The sequence below is a fragment of the Nicotiana attenuata genome, chromosome 3, assembly GCF_001879085.1.
Source record: "Nicotiana attenuata strain UT chromosome 3, NIATTr2, whole genome shotgun sequence".
Taxonomy (NCBI): domain Eukaryota; kingdom Viridiplantae; phylum Streptophyta; class Magnoliopsida; order Solanales; family Solanaceae; genus Nicotiana; species Nicotiana attenuata.
The window spans coordinates 70,548,792-70,567,780 of NC_031991.1; the positions used below are offsets into that span (position 1 = coordinate 70,548,792).

At 41.2% G+C, this 18,989-nt stretch overlaps 2 protein-coding genes across 2 annotated transcripts; both read right to left on the reverse strand.

The window, feature by feature from the left end:
- On the reverse strand, nt 13,972-14,913 carry LOC109224487 (uncharacterized mitochondrial protein AtMg00810-like). The gene has a single exon (XM_019389064.1). The coding sequence runs from the start codon at nt 14,911-14,913 to the stop codon at nt 13,972-13,974; it is 942 nt and encodes a 313-aa protein (XP_019244609.1).
- LOC109224488 lies at nt 16,712-18,664 on the reverse strand. Its single transcript, XM_019389065.1, has one exon. It carries the CDS (start codon nt 18,662-18,664, stop codon nt 16,712-16,714), a length of 1,953 nt encoding a protein of 650 aa, XP_019244610.1.

Below are 18,989 nucleotides of genomic sequence, written 5' to 3' on the forward strand. Positions count from 1 at the left end.
TGCGGGGCACTGCCGAAGTCCAAATGATATTTTCTCCATTTTGAATACGCTTCCTTGCTTTCTCTTTCCCAGAATATCTAGCAGCACCTTCACCAGAACATGCGGCCATAAGAGGAACAACTGGCCTCTTTGCATACGGAAAATGAGTCTTAAAGTAATGGGCTAACCAACCATACACATAATGAGCTGGAAAGCAAGTTTGGGCAGGATCAAGCAACGAGCACTTTGAAACACGTTCAAAACCTTATATATTCTAGCTAAGACCGGGACTGCAAGGCTGAATTTTCATTTACAAGCAAGATGACACGTGATCTTAAAGGTCCCAGGACGAAATGAAGTCAACTTTTTTTTGAAAGGAGCACAAAAATACATAACCAACAAGAAGAAAAGTAGCCAAGTATGTCTCGTCTTTCTTGTCACCCATAACTCCTAGCTTATGGAATAAGGCTTCTTCAATAGTCGTCCAATTAACTGCTTTCTCTATTGACCCCAATAGGATTGTGCGTCGATTTTAAACGAGCAAACTTCTTTTCTTTCCTTAATGGAGGCTGAGTGTACTTCATTGTGTTTCTGCACCGGAACTCTACCTATTTTTTCACAGAAACCTTTGGATCGTTGCTACCTCCCTCTCGGAGCCGATGGAAGGCATCAAACAAATGCTCACAAGCCTGGGGAAGAAACCTTCTCCCCTTGTCGTACGTGCCTGTAAGCTCTTCAACATTTGGCACAACTTCCTCGTAAAGAGATCCTGTTATAGGCAGACTGTCAATCATATATAAATCCCAAAGTGATATGGATAGGTCTCCAGCAGAGGTAAGCGATGTATTTGTAATAGGGCACCATGCCTCACAGGAAGCCCGCATAATATTTGTATTACGGTCATATATGAAGAGTGAAGCATATAGGACGTCATAAATTCTTTCACCCTCCAGGGTCAGACCACACCTACTTAAGACGTCTTTTGCCCATTCCCAGTGGCTAGGAACGTAATGAAATTCACCACCGAATGGCAAATCATTGCCCCAATAGGTTTCCTTGTTAATAATTCACCACCCCAGGCATTCATAAGGTACTCGCGACATTCCAAGCATGATGATTAGTGGTGCAAAGTGTAACAATCCGACCGGCCGTTTTGAGATTTTGCACATTGCTCGCCAGTTCTCGAGCATGAATTGCCCCGTGTAGTGTATTATGACTTATATAACGTTGGTTTTGGTTTCAGGTTAATCAAAATGAATTTGGAAGAACAATTCTCAGTTTAAGCTTAAAATTTAAAAGGTTTGACCAATATTTGACTTGCTTGTATATGATCTCGGATCGGAATTTTTATGATTTGGTTAGATCCGTTAGGTGATTTGGGACTTAGGAGCATGATCGGAGTGTATTTTGGAAGTCCGTGGAAGGTTTAGGCTTGAATTGGCAAAATTGAGATTTTGGCAATTTCCGGTTGGTAGGCGAGATTTTGATATAAGGGTCGGAATGGAATTCCGAGAGTGGCAATAGTTTCGTTGTGTCATTTGGGATGTGTGTGAAAAATTTCAGGTCATTCGGACGTGGTTTGGTTGGGTTTTTGATCAAAAGCGGAATCCGGAAGATTTTGGAAAGTTTGGCTTGAATCCGATGTGTTTTGGGTGATTTGATGTTGTTTGAGGTGTTTTGATGATTGGAACAAGTTTGACTAAGGTATTAGAATATGTTTCTGCTTTTGGTTGAGGTCACGGGAGCCTCGGGGTGATTTCTGATGGTTAACGGAGAAGTTTGGATTTTGTTGCAGCTGCTGAATTTGCTGCTTCTGGTATTTTCGCACCTGCGGATTGGGAACTGCAGGTGCGGCGCCGCACATGCAGAAGAGGAGCCGCAGAAGCGTATTGTTGAGAATTTGCCAGGAACCGCAGATGCGGTGTGGGACCGCACCTGCGTAGTCGCAGGTGCGAATGGCTTACCGCAGATGCGATTTTTGGGCTCTTAAGTGAGTTCCGCAGAAGCGGAGAGTTTAACCGCAAAAGCGGTACCGCAGATGCGGTTGAAGTGCCGCAGATGCGGAAAGGACTGGGCAGAACGTATAAGTTATTTCATTTCACGACTTTGGGTTATTTCACCATTTTAACTTCGGCTTGGGAGCTTTTTGGACGAATTGAAAGAAGGATTTCAAGGGAACTTCATTGAGGTAAGGATTTTGGACCTAAAACTCGTTCCTATGCTAGTGCAAATTGGGAAAGTTAGGGTTTAGGATTGGAGACCTATGATTGAGGTTTTGATGGGCCATTTGAGGTTGGATTTCTGAATTTTTGGTATGTATGAACTCGTGGGAGGATAAGGAATCTATTGGTGTGATAATTATCGAATTTCGAGACGTGGGCCCGGGGGTCGGGTTTTGGTAATTTCGGGATTTGTGCTAATTGTTGATTGTTTTCGCTTGGGTTTTGTTCCCTTGGCATATTTTGACGTCCTCGTTCTGATTTTGGTTAGATTCGACGCGTGTGGAGGCCGATTCGAGGGGCAAAGGCATCGCGAGCTAGAGGTTTAGCCGGTTCGAGGTGAGTAACGATTGCAAATGATGTTCTGAGGGTTTGAAAACCCGGATTGCACATCGTAGTGCTATATTGAGGTGAGGCACATGCTCGATGACGAGCGTGGGGTCGTGCACTAGTGGGGATTGTGACTTGGTCCATCCCGATTGATGATTTTACCGCGTATTTGACTGAAATCTATTTGCTATCATGATTATTTGGGCTGAATGCCATATTTGGGCTTCGTGCCAACTATTTGAACCCTTAGGGGATTTTTGTTGATATTTCCTCACCGTTTTGACTTTATACTTGAACTCAGTCATGTTATTTTCCATGTTTTCAAAACTCATCCATGTTCACTTAGTTTTAATACTCAGATGATATTTAAATGATCTTTTGGGCTGAGAAACACTGTTTTATTGTTGCACGATAGGCTTATGTGATTTTGACTGAGTAAGGCCGAGGGCCATGTTGTGAGGCTATCTTTGGGTCGGGCTGCACGCCGCAGCGGTGATACACTGATTTTGATTATGAGGCCGAGGGCCTGAGACTGTACGCCACGAGGTGGCTTGATATTGATTATGAGGCCGAGGACCTGAGATTGTATGCCACGAGGTGGCTTGATATTGATATGAGGCCAAGAGCCTGTTTATGATGCCACGAGATGGCTTGATATTGCGCTTGGACCGTAAGGGGCCCCTCCAGGAGTCTGCACACCCCTAGCGAGCGCGGGTACCCATTGTGATGTGAGATATAACCTGAGGGGCTGGTATTATTTTATGTGATTGCCCGAGGGGCTGGTATTGATCTGAGATATTGCCCGAGGGGCAGAGTTGTTGAGCTATAGCCCGAGGGGCAAACCTTTATGTGTTTATCTGTTCATTTACCTGTCAATTACATGTTTAGTTGTGTAACTATGCCCGAGGGGCAGATTCTCTATGCTTATCTGTTCTAGTTGTTTTGCATTCAATTGCTTAACTGTTGAAAAAGCCATTTTTGAATAAGTTTTAAACTGAGCTAAGATGCTTCGAGAGATTTCACAGCTTCATTGCTTTCTTACTGGTTTTGTACCACTTCTATTAGCATGTTGATGCACTTTTCGTGATTTCTTATCACTCAATCTTTATTTATGATTATTACTCACTGATTTGGAAGTACTCACTTTACTCCCTACACCTTGTGTGCAGATTCAGGTATTTTTTTGAACCCGGTAGTGGGTATTGGATGATCGGAGGCAGAGTCATCGGAGTTTAGCAAGGTAGCTGCCAGCGTTCGCAGCAACGCTTTTTTCCCTCTTTATTCTATTAGTCTGTACTTAGTACATTTCATACTTGTCAGTTGTATCTAGATCTTAGTAGATGCTCATGACTAGTGACACCCTGTTTTGGGCTGTGTTGGGTTGTACTTCCACACGTTATTGATATTATCCGCTACTTAATATTATTAAATCATGTTTTAGACTGCTTTGTGTTGTTTAACTGTTTAAAAAGGTAAATTGGGTTTGATTGGCTGGCCTTGTCTTCACGAGAGGTGTCATTACGACCGGGTCCGAGGAATAGGGTCGTGACAAGTTGGTATCAGAGCCTAGGTTACATAGGTCTCACGAGCCATGAGCAGGTTTAGTAGAGTCTCGCGGATCAGTACAGAGACGTCTGTGCTTATCCTCGGGAGGCTGCAGAACCTTTAGAAAAAACTCCATATTCTTGAAATTCTTATCGTGCGTCCTTGATTCAGCTTGAAATATAACTCTTTGGACTCCTTCCACACATTCATATGCGCGAATGAGCGCTCAGTATCAGATGTGCATTGATGGCTTGTGATTCCCTGATTGAGGGGCGAGATGTGATCTCTATGTGCTGATGTTGGGTCAGTCCGGAGGACTCGAGGCCGGATTTTTTTTGCATATAGCTTGAGCACCGAGGTGCTGATTGTGTGAGCACGTGTTTCTGGATCTACATGTTTTATTGTGTCCCTATTAAGGGGAGTAGTGACTGGATAGTTACGTGATGAGGATGATGTGACTGCGAGATATATTCGTATGATTTGGAAGCGACAAGAAGGGTCTGCTGGAGGATAGAAGAACTATTAGGTGTCTGATTTCCATCTTGATTTGAGGTATGTCCCCGAGTTATGGGTGTGTGATGAATCCTTTCATGTTTTCTAGTTGGGAGTGAAGTAAAAAAAGAAAATTCATGTTGCGGTATGAGTTCAGACTCAGGAAGATTAAGTGACTGCACGATGAATATGATGGTGGAAGGTATACAGAAATGCCAGTTTGAGGCAAAGGAGGTGGGTTATCTCCTGCGAAATGTTCTGAGTTTGTGCGATCCTTATGTTGTCTGTTAGAAGATCTCAATTTCAAGTGAAAGATATACATTGTAATTTGAATCTGGGTCGCTTAAGGGAATGGGTTTAATTGTTATGAGAGTAAATGCGAGAGTTGCAGAAGATATGGAGTACCAGATGGTCTGTGTTCCACGAGCTTATGAAGGATTGAGTTAATCTCACTGTGGTATTATGGCAGCAATTAAGTATATGCGTTATGGGTTATTATGTGTGTTTTGATCTATGGCTTCGAGCCAAGTGAGGGAGTTTGCTACGGATTAGCTGATTGCACGGTTATGTGCTATGTTGGTTCCAGTTTGAGGCGTGCTGGTGAATCAGTTATGGTTTGAGGGGATTGAGCCCGAGGATGGCTCGTGTAAAGGAAGAATTTTCGACTAAGGCAAGGTTACATCCTGTGGTGTCTAAAGTGCTAATGAGGCTTAGGTTGTTCGGTTCTTTTGATCGGGCTAATTGCAGTTTGGGTAGAGTGGATGACTCTACAGAATGGTTCTAATGTGTTCTAAACTTTTCATGCAATAATTGGAGACTTTCAAGTTGTACTTGTGGCTGGAGACTGAGGTTTTGCATTTGGAGGGTGTCAAGACTAGTAGTATTTCTATATCATTATGGGGTTCTATGTAGCAGTATCAGGAAGGTAAAGGTAATGGCCTTGGATTCGCAAGAAAGTCCTTTCAGGGTAGGTAGTTTGAACGTGGTGCTTGTGGGAATACTTAAGAGAAAATTCAGCGGCTTATGAGCCTTAGACGGTGTGGTTTTATGAGCTTGGGTCTTGTGTGGTAAGTCTGGGTTGAGGAAATGTGGTGCTACAGCAAGAGGGAGTATCAAGTCGAAGGTAAATCAGAAGGAAACTCGGATAGATGGGATAGCTTGGTAGTAGGCCGAATCGGTATGGTAAGGATATGATTAGTTCTTTGGGTACTTATGAGGTAATGAGTTTATACAGATGTTTCGTGACAATGCTCTTGGGTCTTAATGGCCTGCGTAGCCTGCTTGAGTCAGAAGGATTCAGTCATGACGGTTTAGTTTTGTGCAAGTGGAATACAGAGAGTTCTTGTTGTTTTTTTTACCACGGTTAGAGGTGTACATTTTCGACGAGCATGAGGAGCATGGGATGTATAGTGATTTTCACCTAGATGGGATCAAATGAAAAGTTCTTGGCTAGTTGAGTACGTGGATGTTTGTGGCTCGGAAGGGAGATGAAGTTCTCATGTTATTCTAGGACGGTATGATATATGCGATATGTTGTGAAGGATTGAGATTTGCGTGTGTAAGGTTACGGTTCAGTTCTGAACAGAAGGTCATAAAATCCTTAGGCAGCACGGGCAGTTTCAGATAATTAGAGAAGTGAGCTCCAGATGATTAGGGGGATGATCTTCAGATGATTAAGGGAATGGTATTGCTAGTTGGAGGTAATTTGACGAGGGTATATGTTTCAGAAAAAGGCAATGTGATTAAGTTGACGGTACTTCAGTAGTATTGCAGCACTTTCTTGTTAGATCGACTGCTGATATCCGAGTTTGCTTGGAGGCACAAAAGATTGTTAGAGTATCTCTCGTGGAATGATTGGGTATTAGAGGTGTGGTATGTATTCGGACGGCGGAATTGGGATCAGGTATGGTGATTCGTGTGCTATATGGAGTTGGAGACTGGGAGTTCTCATATTCAGGCTATGTTGTGGTTACGGGTCGTGCGTATCGGCACTGTGTAGTGACTATCGGGGTTTGGAGACTCGAGTGGATCATTTGCTGCTTGGTATGTTAGATCTTGGATGTAATATTGGGTATAGACTGGTTGTCTTCGTGTTGTGTTATTCTGGACTATTGTGCTAAAACGGCAATGTTGGCTATGCCGGGAATGCCACGGATTGAGTGACAAGGTTCGACGGATTACGTTCTTGGTAGAGTAGTTTCATGTTTTGAAGACCCGGCGGAGGGCTGGGAAGGATTGTCTTCCTTATTTGGGCTCTCGTGATGGATGTCAGTGCAGAGGCTCCTCATAGTGATTCAGTTCCGGTGGTGAGGGACTTTTCGGATGTGTTTCTTGTGGCCGGGCATGTCGCCAGGAAAGGTTGTTGATTTCGGTATTGATTTGATGCCGGGCACCGTATCGTATGGCACCCGCAGAGTTAAAGGAGTTGAAGGAGCAGCTTCAGGATTTCCTTGATAAGGAGTTCATTGGCAGGCTAATGTGGATACGTGTTCTAACTTGGGTCGGCTTGGTTGGCTCCGAATTTTATTGTTGAGGGATGTGTTGATTCGATTGTTATTGAGCTTATTAGTAATCTGGGGAGATCTATGAGTTACCTTTCTGTGTTGCGAGGTGTTATGATTTGTGGGTTATAGGCACATATGGTGCGGTTCTATTGGGGTTTCATAGTGGGAGTCGAGCAGGAAGAGTAATTGGGTGTTGCTCGGTGGATGGCGTATCGGTTATGTCCTTTCGGGTTGTGTGGTGTATGTTATTTGCTTCACCATGGTTATGATAATTTGCTTTGGTTCTAGACATCAATTGCGCGTGGTCGTCAATTTCGAGCAAAGTGACTTGAGGTGTGTCATGTGGAGCAGTGTTTGGATAGGATCGCGCATCGAAGCGAAGTTATGTGGGGGTATGACCTTGTGGGTTAGATTCGTATGTTATGTTCCTATGATGTGAGACGGGTTCTCAGCCATGTGTTGTGGTGGTACTGGTGAGCTTGCAGTACAGCTCTTTCATTTGAGTCACTTTCACGATTTGAGTATGTTCAGATTGTTTCTTATTGGTGCGCGGATTGCGCAAGTTATGGCGTTAGATTGTATTGATGTGTCATGTCACCAGAGTAGTGGTGTTGGATTAGATGATATTGTCGGGATCTGAAATGAGTACAAACTGATTCGATTTCAGCATATTGGAAGGATAATATCGAGGCTTGGCTCAGAAATTTGCTATGATCTTTGCCAAAGGAGAAGTGGCTTCATGAATGGTTGATCTGAGGAATGGCTATGGTTTATTGCGTGTTTCATTTATCATTGGCAGTGCATGAAAGTGTTGGAATGAGACCTTAGTTGATAAGAGGTTTTCTATTGGTATTCGGTTGTTGTGTGCAGCGGCTGTGATTAGAAGTTATTGCTGCAAGCGTTTGAGTTATGTGGTAAATCATGTAACTGCACCTGAGGTTGCAGGTATGGGTTATTATAGCTTGTTCAGGCTTATTCGCAGTATAAATGTGAGATTCTGATCGCATTGAGGATTTCAAAAGTGGAAATGTGGTTCTATGGTTTATGGGTTAGATTGGATTGTGGAATTTCAATTTCTATGTGTTATCGGACCTATATGAGATAGGGTGACGTGGGATCACCCCCGGGTATATGCATGGTAAGGCTATTCAGCGAGTGGTTGGCTTGTGGAACAACTCTGGGTACGTTCGAGGACGAACGTATGTTTAAGTGGGGGAGGATGTAACGACCCGACCGGTCGTTTTGAGCTTTTGCACATTGCTCGCCAGTTCTCGGACATGACTTGCCCCGTGTAGTGTATTATGACTTATGTAAATCGTTGGTTTTGGTTTTAGGTTAATCAGAATGAATTTGGAAGAACAGTTCTCAGTTTAAGCTTAAAATTTGAAAGGTTTGACCAATATTTGACTTGCTTGTATATGATCTCGGATTGGAATTTTTATAATTTTGTTAGCTCCGTTAGGTGATTTGGGACTTAGGAGCGTGATCGGAATGCATTTTGGAAGTCCGTGGAAGGTTTAGGCTTGAATTGGCGAAATTGAGATTTTGGCGATTACCGATTAGTAGGCGAGATTTTAATATAAGGGCCGGAATGGAATTCCGAGAGTGGCAATAGTTTCGTTGTGTCATTTGGGATGTGTGTGAAAAATTTCAGGTCATTCGGACGTGGTTTGGTTGGGTTTTTGATCAAAAGCGGAATCCGGAAGACTTTGGAAAGTTTGGCTTGAATCCGATGTGTTTTGGGTGATTTGATGTTGTTTGAGGTGTTTTGATGATTGGAACAAGTTTGAATAAGGTATTAAAATATGTTTGTGCTTTTGGTTGAGGTCCCGGGGGCCTCGGGGTGATTTCGGATGGTTAACGGAGAAGTTTGGATTTTGTTGCAGCTGCTGAATTTGCTGCTTCTGGTATTTTCGCACCTGCGGATAGGGAAGCGCAGGTGCGGCGCCGCACGTGCGGAAGAGGAGCCGCAGAAGCGGATTGTTGATAATTTGCCAGGAACCGCAGATGCGGTGTGGGACCGCAACCCGCGGAGTCGCAAGTGCGGATGGCTTACCTCAGATGCGATTTTTGGGCTCTTATGTGAGTTCCGCAGAAGCGGAGAGTTTAACCGCAAATGCGGTACCGCAGATGCGGTTGAAGTGCCGCAGATGCGGAAAGGACTGGGCAGAGCAGAACATATAAGTTATTTCATTTCGCGACTTTGGGTTATTTCACCATTTTGACTTCGGCTTGGGAGCTTTTTGGACGAATTGAAAGAGGGATTTCAAGGGAACTTCATTGAGGTAAGGATTTTGGACCTAAAACTTGTTCCTATGCTATTATTTCATGGATTAAAGCTAGAATTTGTGGAAATTAAGGGTGAAATTTGGGAAAGCTAGGGTTTAGGATTGGAGACCTATGATTGAGGTTTTGATGGGCCATTTGAGGTCGGATTTCTGAATTTTTGGTATGTATGAACTCGTGGGAGGATAAGGAATCTATTGGTGTGAAAATTATCGAATTTCGAGACATGGGCCCGGGGGTCGGGTTTTGGTAATTTCGAGATTTTTGCTAATTGTTGATTGTTTTCGCTTGGGCTTTGTTCCCTTGGCATATTTTGACGTCCTCGTTCTGATTTTGGTTAGATTCGACGCGTGTGGAGGCCGATTCGAGGAGCAAAGGCATTGCGAGCTAGAGATTTAGCCGATTCGAGGTGAGTAATGAGTGTAAATGATGTTCTGAGGGTTTGAAAACCCGGATTGCACATCGTAGTGCTATATTGAGGTGAGGCACATGCTCGATGACGAGCGTGGGGTCGTGCACTATTGGGGATTGTGACTTGGTCCGTCCCGATTGATGATTTTACCGCGTATTTGACTGAAATCTATTTGCTATCATGATTATTTGGGCTGAATGCCATATTTGGGCTTCGTGCCAACTATTTGAACCCTTCGGGGATTTTTGTTGATATTTCCTCACTGTTTTGACTTTATACTTGAACTCAATCATGTTATTTTCCACTATTTTCAAAACTCAGCCATGTTCACTCAGTTTTAATACTCGGATGATATTTAAATGATGTTTTGGGCTGAGAAACACTATTTTACTATTGCCTGAGAGGCTTATGTGATTTTGACTGAGTAAGGCCGAGGGCCGTGTTGTGAGGATATCTTTTGGATCGGGCTGCACGCCGCAGCGGTGATACACTAATTTTGATTATGAGGCTGAGGGCCTGAGACTGTACGCCACGAGGTGGCTTGATATTGATTATGAGGCCGAGGGCCTGAGATTGTACGCCACGAGGTGGCTTGATATTGATATGAGGCCGAGAGCCTGTTTATGATGCCACGAGATGGCTTGATATTGCGCTTGGGCCGTAAGGGGCCCCTCCAGGAGTCTGCACACCCCCAGTGAGCGCGGGTACCCATTGTGATGTGAGATATAGCCCGAGGGACTGGTATTGTTTTATGTGATTGCCCGAGGGGCTGGTATTGATCTGAGATATTGCCCGAGGGGCGGAGTTGTTGAGCTATAGCCCGAGGGGCGAACCTTTATGTGTTTATCTATTCATTTACCTGTCAATTACCTGTTTAGATGTGTAACTGTGCCCGAGGGGCGGATTCTCTATGCTTATCAGTTCTAGTTGTTTTGCATTCAATTGCTTAACTGTTGAAAAAGCCATTTTGAAGAAGTTTTAAACTGAGCTAAGATGCTTCGAGAGATTTCACAGCTTCATTGCTTTCTTACTGGTTTTGTACCACTTCTATTAGCATGTTGATGCACTTTTCGTGATTTCTTATCACTCAGTCTTTATTTATGATTATTACTCACTGAGTTGGAAGTACTCACTTTACTCCCTGCACCTTATGTGCAGATTCAGGTATTTTTTTGAACCCGTAGTGGGTATTGGATGATCGGAGGCAGAGTTATCGGAGTTTAGCAAGGTAGCTGCCAGCGTTCGCAGCACTGCTTTTCTCCCTCTTTATTCTATTAGTCTGTACTTAGTACATTTCAGACTTGTCAGTTGTATCTAGACCTTAGTAGATGCTCATGACTAGTGACACCCCGATTTGGGCTGTGTTGGGTTGTACTTTCGCACGTTATTGATACTATCCGCTACTTAATATTATTAAATCATATTTTAGACTGCCTTGTGTTGTTTAACTATTTAAAAAGGTAAATTGGGTTTGATTGGCTGGCCTTGTCTTCACGAGAGGCGCCATCACGACCGGGTCCGGGGAATAGGGTCGTGACACAAAGTATCCATTTCTTAGGAGGGCGGCTATTGTATTCAAGTGTCCAGTCTGGCAAATAAGGCGGGTCCCTCAAAGGTACCCAAGAAGCTGCAGAATATTGGCCGACTAATGGCCTATCAACTGGTAACCTCGTCTCCACCTTGCTTCCCTTATGGTCCGAAATAAGGAGGTATTGTGAATTAGAGGTAGAAAGTCTTGAGTCTTTGAAGTAAACCCTGTTTAGACTGCAAAAAGAGAGAAAAGTGTTTATTAGCACTTTACTTAGAAGTGTAATGTTCATAGCCTTAAATCCATAATATAATGTGTCATATCTCAAGACTAATAATACCAAGCATGAAAAGAGTGAAATATTTGGCTTGGACGATGTAATGATCTTTGCCATAGATAAAACAAGTCAAATTTTCAAATAAAATGATGTCTTTAGCTCAGACGGCATAATGGTCTTCGCTTCAGACAATAAATCTTTGACTTAGACGGTGTAATGATCTTTGCCCAAGATAAAGTAAAATCTTTGGCTTAGACGGTGTAATGGTCTATACCTCAGATAAAATGAAGCTAAATATTCAAACAGGATGAAGTCATTAGCTTAGACGGTGTAATGGTCTTCGCTTTAAATAAAATGAATCCTTTAGCTCAGACGGTGTAATGGTCTTTTCTTCAGACAAAATAAATCATTGGCTCAGACGGTGTAATGTTATTTACCTCAGATGAAAGTAAAATATTTGGCTTAGACGGTGTAATGGTCTATGCCACAGATAAAGTGAAGTCAATTCTTCAAACAAAATAGAGTCTTCAGCTTTGACGGTGTAATGGTCTTTGCTTCAGACAAAGTAAAATCTTTGGCTCAAATTGTGTATTGGTTTTCGCCTCAGGTAAAGTAAAATCAAATCTTCAAAAAGTATCTTTGACTTAGACGGTGTAATGGTCTATGCCACAGACAAAGTGAAGTCAAATATTCAAACAAAATACAGTCTTCAGCTTAGACGGTGTAATGGTCTTCGCTTCAGACAAAGTAAAATCTTTGGTTCAAATAGTGTAATGGTTTTCACCTCAGTAAAATCAAATCTTCAGAAAAAATATCTTTGGCTTAGACAGTGTAATGGTCTATGCCACAAATAAAGTGAAGCCAAATCTTCAAACAAAAAGAGTCTTCAGCTTAGACGGTGTAATGGTCTATAAAGTAAAATCTTTGGCTCAAACGTTGTAATGGTTTTCGCCTCAGATAAAGTAAAGTCAAATCTTCAACAAAAAAAAATCTTTGGCTTAGACGGTGTAATGGTCTTCGCCTAAAAAAAGCATGTGTATGATTGAAGAAAAGTAGAAGATTAATTATGTGTGGAAACAAAAAAGATAGTTGTATGCAGAAGAAGACAAATAAAAGGTCAAATAAGTGGTAATTCTTAAATTCTCACTTGGATTTATCTTGCCGAAGTGAAATCAAGTTCAAAATTCAAAGTGTTATCACAAGATAAAAGTTCTATGAGTTCTATCTTTTGAATTTTCTTGAATTCATACGGTGTGACTACATTCTATCATGAAAAAGTGCTAATAAAGTTCAAATATTTGATTTTAAGAGAATGCAACACTAATTGCTCCACAAGCCCAAAGGATGTTGTCACTACCTTTCACCATATCACATACATGCCTCATACAGAAAATGAGCAGAGGAAAAAAGAAAGATTTTTATAAGTTTGATGAACATCTCAATTCTCATGTGGGATTAGAAGCGAAAAGGTGTAAAAGTTACATTCTTTGTTTATTTTTTCTCTAGCTTTAAACTTATGGACCGATATACATTGAATATTATGGAAAGTAAAAGCACAAAAAGGACCGAACGTTAAATGTAAGGGAGAAGATAAAAAGACTAAGAAAGATTGGCATGCACCTATTGTACTATTTTTTAGAAAAAAAAAGTGGCTTGAAAAAAAGTTTGTGATAGAAAACTCAAGAATGCCTCTCAAGTATGGGAAAGAATAGATAGTACCAAAAACAAAAGAAATTGTACTTGATATTTTTCTATTATATAGAAAAGGGAAGATGGTTGACCAAGGGCATATATGCCATTTCATAAAAATTCAATGTTTGCATTTCTTAAATGCAAAATACAAGTGGACCCCATATTCCTCTAGCCACAACTCTCCTTTAAATACCCTATGTATGTGTTGATTAGACTGTTTGTGCAGTGCAAATGCTTATTTGCAGATTGTCTGAAATATGTGAATTCAAAACATAAGCATTATTATTTTAATGCTATAATATGAAAGAAAATAGAGAAGATGAAGAAAATATTCTGTGTATTCTTTCTTAGATACTGAACTGTACAGACTGTGACCCATATATACAGAAGAATAGAATCTAAGGCCTAACTACCTGTACACTTGTCTAATTTTCTATTGGCTATTTTATAACAAACTCACATGGTATTTACAAAATTAAATAAGAAATACAGAAAATATAAAATTGCTAATACTAATCTTATCTTCAGCTTGTTGAGCCCAATGAATTATGAGCCCAAAATAACTCTTATCTTCAGCTTGTTGAGCCCAATGAATTATGAGCCCAAAATAACAATATAGGCCCAAACAACTTTAATGTCTATATACCCAACTTGTATCTTCAGACATCAATTCTCAGACATTGGAAATGTCGAACTCTTCTTATTCTTCATCTGAACTCTTCTTCTTCTTTATCGTTGGATCCTTTCTGTATTCTTGAGCACGGATTCATGAATACCAAATTAGGATGGGGTTTCTTCCCAATATCCCCCCTCAAGTTGGAGGGTAACCTGGTGACCCCCAACTTGTTCAGAATTTCTGAATGAGAAACCCCTGATAGAGGCTTTGTGAAGACATCTGCCAGTTGTTCTTTAGAAGGAACAAAAGAGAGTGTAATCAACCCGGAAAGAAATTGTTGACGCATAAAATGGCAGTCAATTTCCACATGCTTCGTGCGCTCATGGAAGACAGGGTTACGGGCTATGTGGATAGCTGCCTTGCTATCAGAATGAAGAGGTATGGGAAGTGTGACTGGAGCAGAGAAATCCTCAAGAAGACGAACAAGCCAAGTAAGTTCTGCAGTCACTCTACGTATAGATCTATATTCTGCTTCTGCAGATGAAAGAGAAATTGACACTTGTTTCTTTGATTTCCAAGAAATTGGTGCTCCTCCTAATGTGATAAAGAAGCCACTAACAGATCTTCTTGAATCTTTGCAGGAAGCCCAATCAGCATCACAAAATGCAAGCACGGAGAAAGATGGTGTTGCTGATAGAAGGATCCCCTGGCCAGGATCTGAGCTTAAATATTTCAGCACTAGTAAGGCTGCATTGAAGTGAGAGAGACATGGCCTCTGCATGTACTGGCTGAGGGTGAGGACCGCAAAAGACAGATCTGGTCGAGTGTTAGTCAGGTAGTTCAACTTCCCGACTAGATGTCGATACACTGTGGGGTTATGCAAAGGTTTCCCATCATCAGCTTGGAGTTTGGAAGAAGGGTCAAGAGGAGAGGTGACTCGAGGCAAGTGAGAAACTTCAAACTCATTCAGCATGTCCAAGGTAAATTTTCTCTGACTCACAATAAAACCTTCTTTTTCCCTCAGAATCTCCATGCCTAAGAAATAATGTATGCTTCCTAAATTTTTGACTTTAAATTCAGTATTTAGAAAATCCTTGATGTGCTTGATCTCTTCTAAATCATCTCCCGTCAGTAGAATATCATCTACATATACAGCTAGTATAGAAATCAGACTTCCTGTTCGTTTAAAAAATAGAGAATAATCATTTAATGATGAAGAGTATCCTTTAAAACTCAAAGCCCCTGCAAGCCTGGCATACCATTGCCTGGATGCTTGCTTCAACCCATATAGTGATTTTCTTAATAAACAAACATGCTTAGGAGTAGGAGGTGTTAGACCTTAAGGAAATTTCATATACACCTCCTCCTGAAGTTCTCCATGCAGAAATGCATTGTTAACATCTAATTGAGATACATTCCAGTCTCTTTTAGCTGCAATAGTGAGCAAGCATCTTATGGTGGTCATCTTCACCACTGGTGAAAATGTCTCTCCATAATCTATCCCTTCTCTTTGGACATCCCCCCTTACTACCAGCCTTGCCTTTAATCTTTCAACTCTTCCATCTGATAGATGCTTGACCTTGTACACCCATTTGCAAGGTAAAGCTCTTTTCCCTTTGGGTAACTCAACTACATCCCATGTGTGGTTGTCTTCTAGTGCCTTAATTTCTGAATCCATAGCTGCAATCCAACCTGGATGTTGACAAGCCTGTGCAAAACTGTTAGGCTCTGTAAGTGTAGAAATTGACTGCATGACATGTTGGTTATTTGGGGATAGAGAGGAGAAACAATACTCCCTAGGTTTAGCTGTATGAGTGAAACAAGCAGCTGCTACATCTGTGAACATGATATTATTGCACACATAGTCCATTAGGTAGGCTGGTTGGTTGGTAATTCTCCCTGACCTTCTTACTGGTGTAACCTGGTTAGGTTCAGGGAGTGGTGATATGGTATGTGGTGTATCTGGGATAGGTGAAGAAGAAATTGGACTAGGAGGTGAATAAGTATGGTGGGGTGTTGATGAAGAACTTGGTGATGGGGAAGAAAAATCATCAGGAAATTCAGGTTCCAAAGAAATAGGTGACTGATGGTCCTGTAGTGGAGCTTGGTGGTTGTGTTCTGTACTGTAGGTTGGGTTGGAAAAAATAGGCTGATGTGAGGGTCTGTTTTTAGCAAAAGGAAAATGTGTTTCATGAAACTTGACATCCCTTGAAACAAATACTCTTCCTGAGGATATTTCCAGCAATTTATATCCTTTTTGATGAAGAGGATATCCAAGCAAAACACAGGCTGTTGCTCTCTCATCAAACTTTCCCCTTCCCTGTGCTAATGTTGAAGCATAGCAAAGACATCCAAAATTCCTTAGGTAATCATACTTAGGCTTCTTCTTAAACAAGACCTCATATGGTGTTTTCCCTTTAAGAACACTGGAAGGCATCCTATTAATGAGATGTGTGGCAGTTAAGATAGATTCTCCCCAATATGACATAGGTAACTTTGATTGAAACATTAAAGCTCTTGCAGTCTCCAATAGATGCCTATGTTTCCTCTCAACAACTCCATTTTGTTGGGGAGTTGCCACACAAGACAATTGATGTATAATTCCTTGAGAGGCTAGGAAGGCTGCCTCTTGAGTCCCTTTTCCTAACTCCAATGCATTGTCAGGTCTTATCACTCTTACCTTCTCATTGAATTGTCTCTCAACCATAGATAGGAAAGATTTAAGCATTGGAAAAGCATTACTTTTACCACTTAGTAAAAATGTCTATGTCCCCCTACTGTAGTCATCTACTATAGTGAGGAAATACCTGAAACCATTGTAGGTGTTTGACCTATGTGTCAATATGTATAAGCTCAAATCTGTGCTTGGAACTTATTTTACTGATAGGGAAAGGATTTCTGATTTGTCTAGCTTTAGGACACACATCACAAACAAAATCAGAATTAGATCTGGAATGAAAGAAATCTAAATGCTTCATTGCTGAAAATGCGAGGTGACCCAATCTTACATGCCAAAGATTAACATCTGAAACAGTGTTCACTAGGACTGGACTAGAAAAAGAAACAGACTCAGAAATGGAATTTCTTCCTTTTGGAATTGAAAATACATCATTGCTAAATAAACCCTTAGACTTGATACTACTTGGTTCCAATAAGTAGAGTCCTTCTCTAACTTCACCAAAAGCTTGAGGACTCTTCATTGAAAGGCCCTGCAACACACACTCAACAGATGTGAAAAGCACATCATATTTAAATTGAACACAAAACCTATGAACTGACAGCAGGTTATACTTGAATTCTGGGACATGCAATACATTGTTCAGAACATGACCAGGCAGGATAGAAATGCTCCCTATATGAGTAACAATTACCTTGAAAGAGTTAGGTAAACTGATGTTCAAAGGTACAGGGAGTGGAGAGAGAAACAAGAAAGAATTAGAATCAAAACACATATGCTCTGAGGCACCTGAATCTATTATCCAGGTGTCTGATTTTAAAGTAGTGAAAACTGATCCTGAATACTTCAGAATAGTACCTGCTATTGCATTAGCATTGATTCCTGTATTTCCTGCCTGTGCCAATTTTGTTTGCTTGTAGATGTGCATCATTTCTGCTACTTGCTCTTTGCTAAGCTGCTGTCCAAAATTATTCCCATTAAACTCATTTCCTTGTCCTCCTGGATTCTCTTCTTCATGTGCCACCACTGCATTCCCTTTAATTTGATTCTGATACCCTTTATGATTTGTGAATTCAAAATCATCAGGAAAACCAATGATTCTGTAACAATCTTCCTGTGTATGTCCTGTTTTTCCACAATAAGTGCAGGACACATTTGGGTTGTATTTCTTCTTTGCTTTGAATTTCTGCTGAGGTTTAACAAACTTGTGTCCAGAATTGTTGAATTTGGGTCCTGTCCCTGTTCCCCTTTGAGTCTGATTTCTGAATTTCTGGTGATTCTTTCCTTGTCCTGTAATCATGAAGGCTGCAAAATCAGCTAGAAGTTGTGCATTAGGTTCTTTGTTCTCTCCTGCTGCCATAAATGAAACTGATTGAGAGTTAAAACTTGCATTTGCATAAACCTCCCTTTGATTTTCATCCTGTAAGAGTAAGGAATAAGCCACATCCATGCTGGGCAAGGGATTCATCATGAGGATGTTTCCCCTTGCCTGTGCATAAATGTCATTTAGTCCCATTAGAAATTGGATCAACCTTTGATCTTCTAGTGACTTAGTTAATTTTTCCTTTCCTTCACAAGTACAAACACAAGAGCAGCATATAATGACATTCAAGGCATCCAATTCATCCCACAAACGTTTAAGTTTAGTGAAATAACCTGCAATATCACTATTCCCCTGTACTAAACCTGATAGTTCCTTTTGCAGGTGATAGAGCTTTGCTCCATTTGATTTCCCAAATCTCTGTTCAAGGCTGTCCCAAAGCTCCTTGGCAGTCTTGGAATAGATGACACTGTCAGCAATGTCCTTTGAGAGAGCATTAAGGATCCAAGAGATGACCATATCATTCACACAATTCCATTGCTCAAGTTCTGGAGAGTTGAGACCTGGAGATTTGCAACCTCCATTGATGAATCCAAGCTTCCTTTTAGCTGACAAGGACAAGAGAATGAACCTCCTCCATCCTGGGTATCCTCTTCCATCAAATACACTATTGACTAGAGTCATACCCGGAGAGTCGGAGTTATTAAGGTGATAGGGGTGATTAGCATCATAGGTGACAGCTTTTGCAGTATTGCTGGTTTCTGCAGCAGCGACTGTGTCTCCCATCTTGTTCTATTGAAGAAATTAGTCTAGAAAATTGATTGTATTGCTGGATCGAGCTAACTGCTCTGATACCATGAAAGAAAATAGAGAAGATGAAGAAAATATTCTGTGTATTCTTTCTTAGATACTGAACTGTATAGACTGTGACCCATATATACAGAAGAATAGGATCTAAGGCCTAACTACCTGTACACTTGTCTAATTTTCTATTGGCTACTTTATAACAAACTCACATAGTATTTACAAAATTAAATAAGAAATACAGAAAATATAAAATTGCTAATACTAATCTTATCTTCAGCTTGTTGAGCCCAATGAATTATGAGCC

What these genes read in the sequence shown, in the direction of transcription:
- LOC109224487 (XM_019389064.1), bottom strand. Translation starts at nt 14,913, where the DNA reads ATGGAGATTCTGAGGGAAAAAGAAGGTTTTATTGTGAGTCAGAGAAAA.
- LOC109224488 (XM_019389065.1), bottom strand. Translation starts at nt 18,664, where the DNA reads ATGGGAGACACAGTCGCTGCTGCAGAAACCAGCAATACTGCAAAAGCT.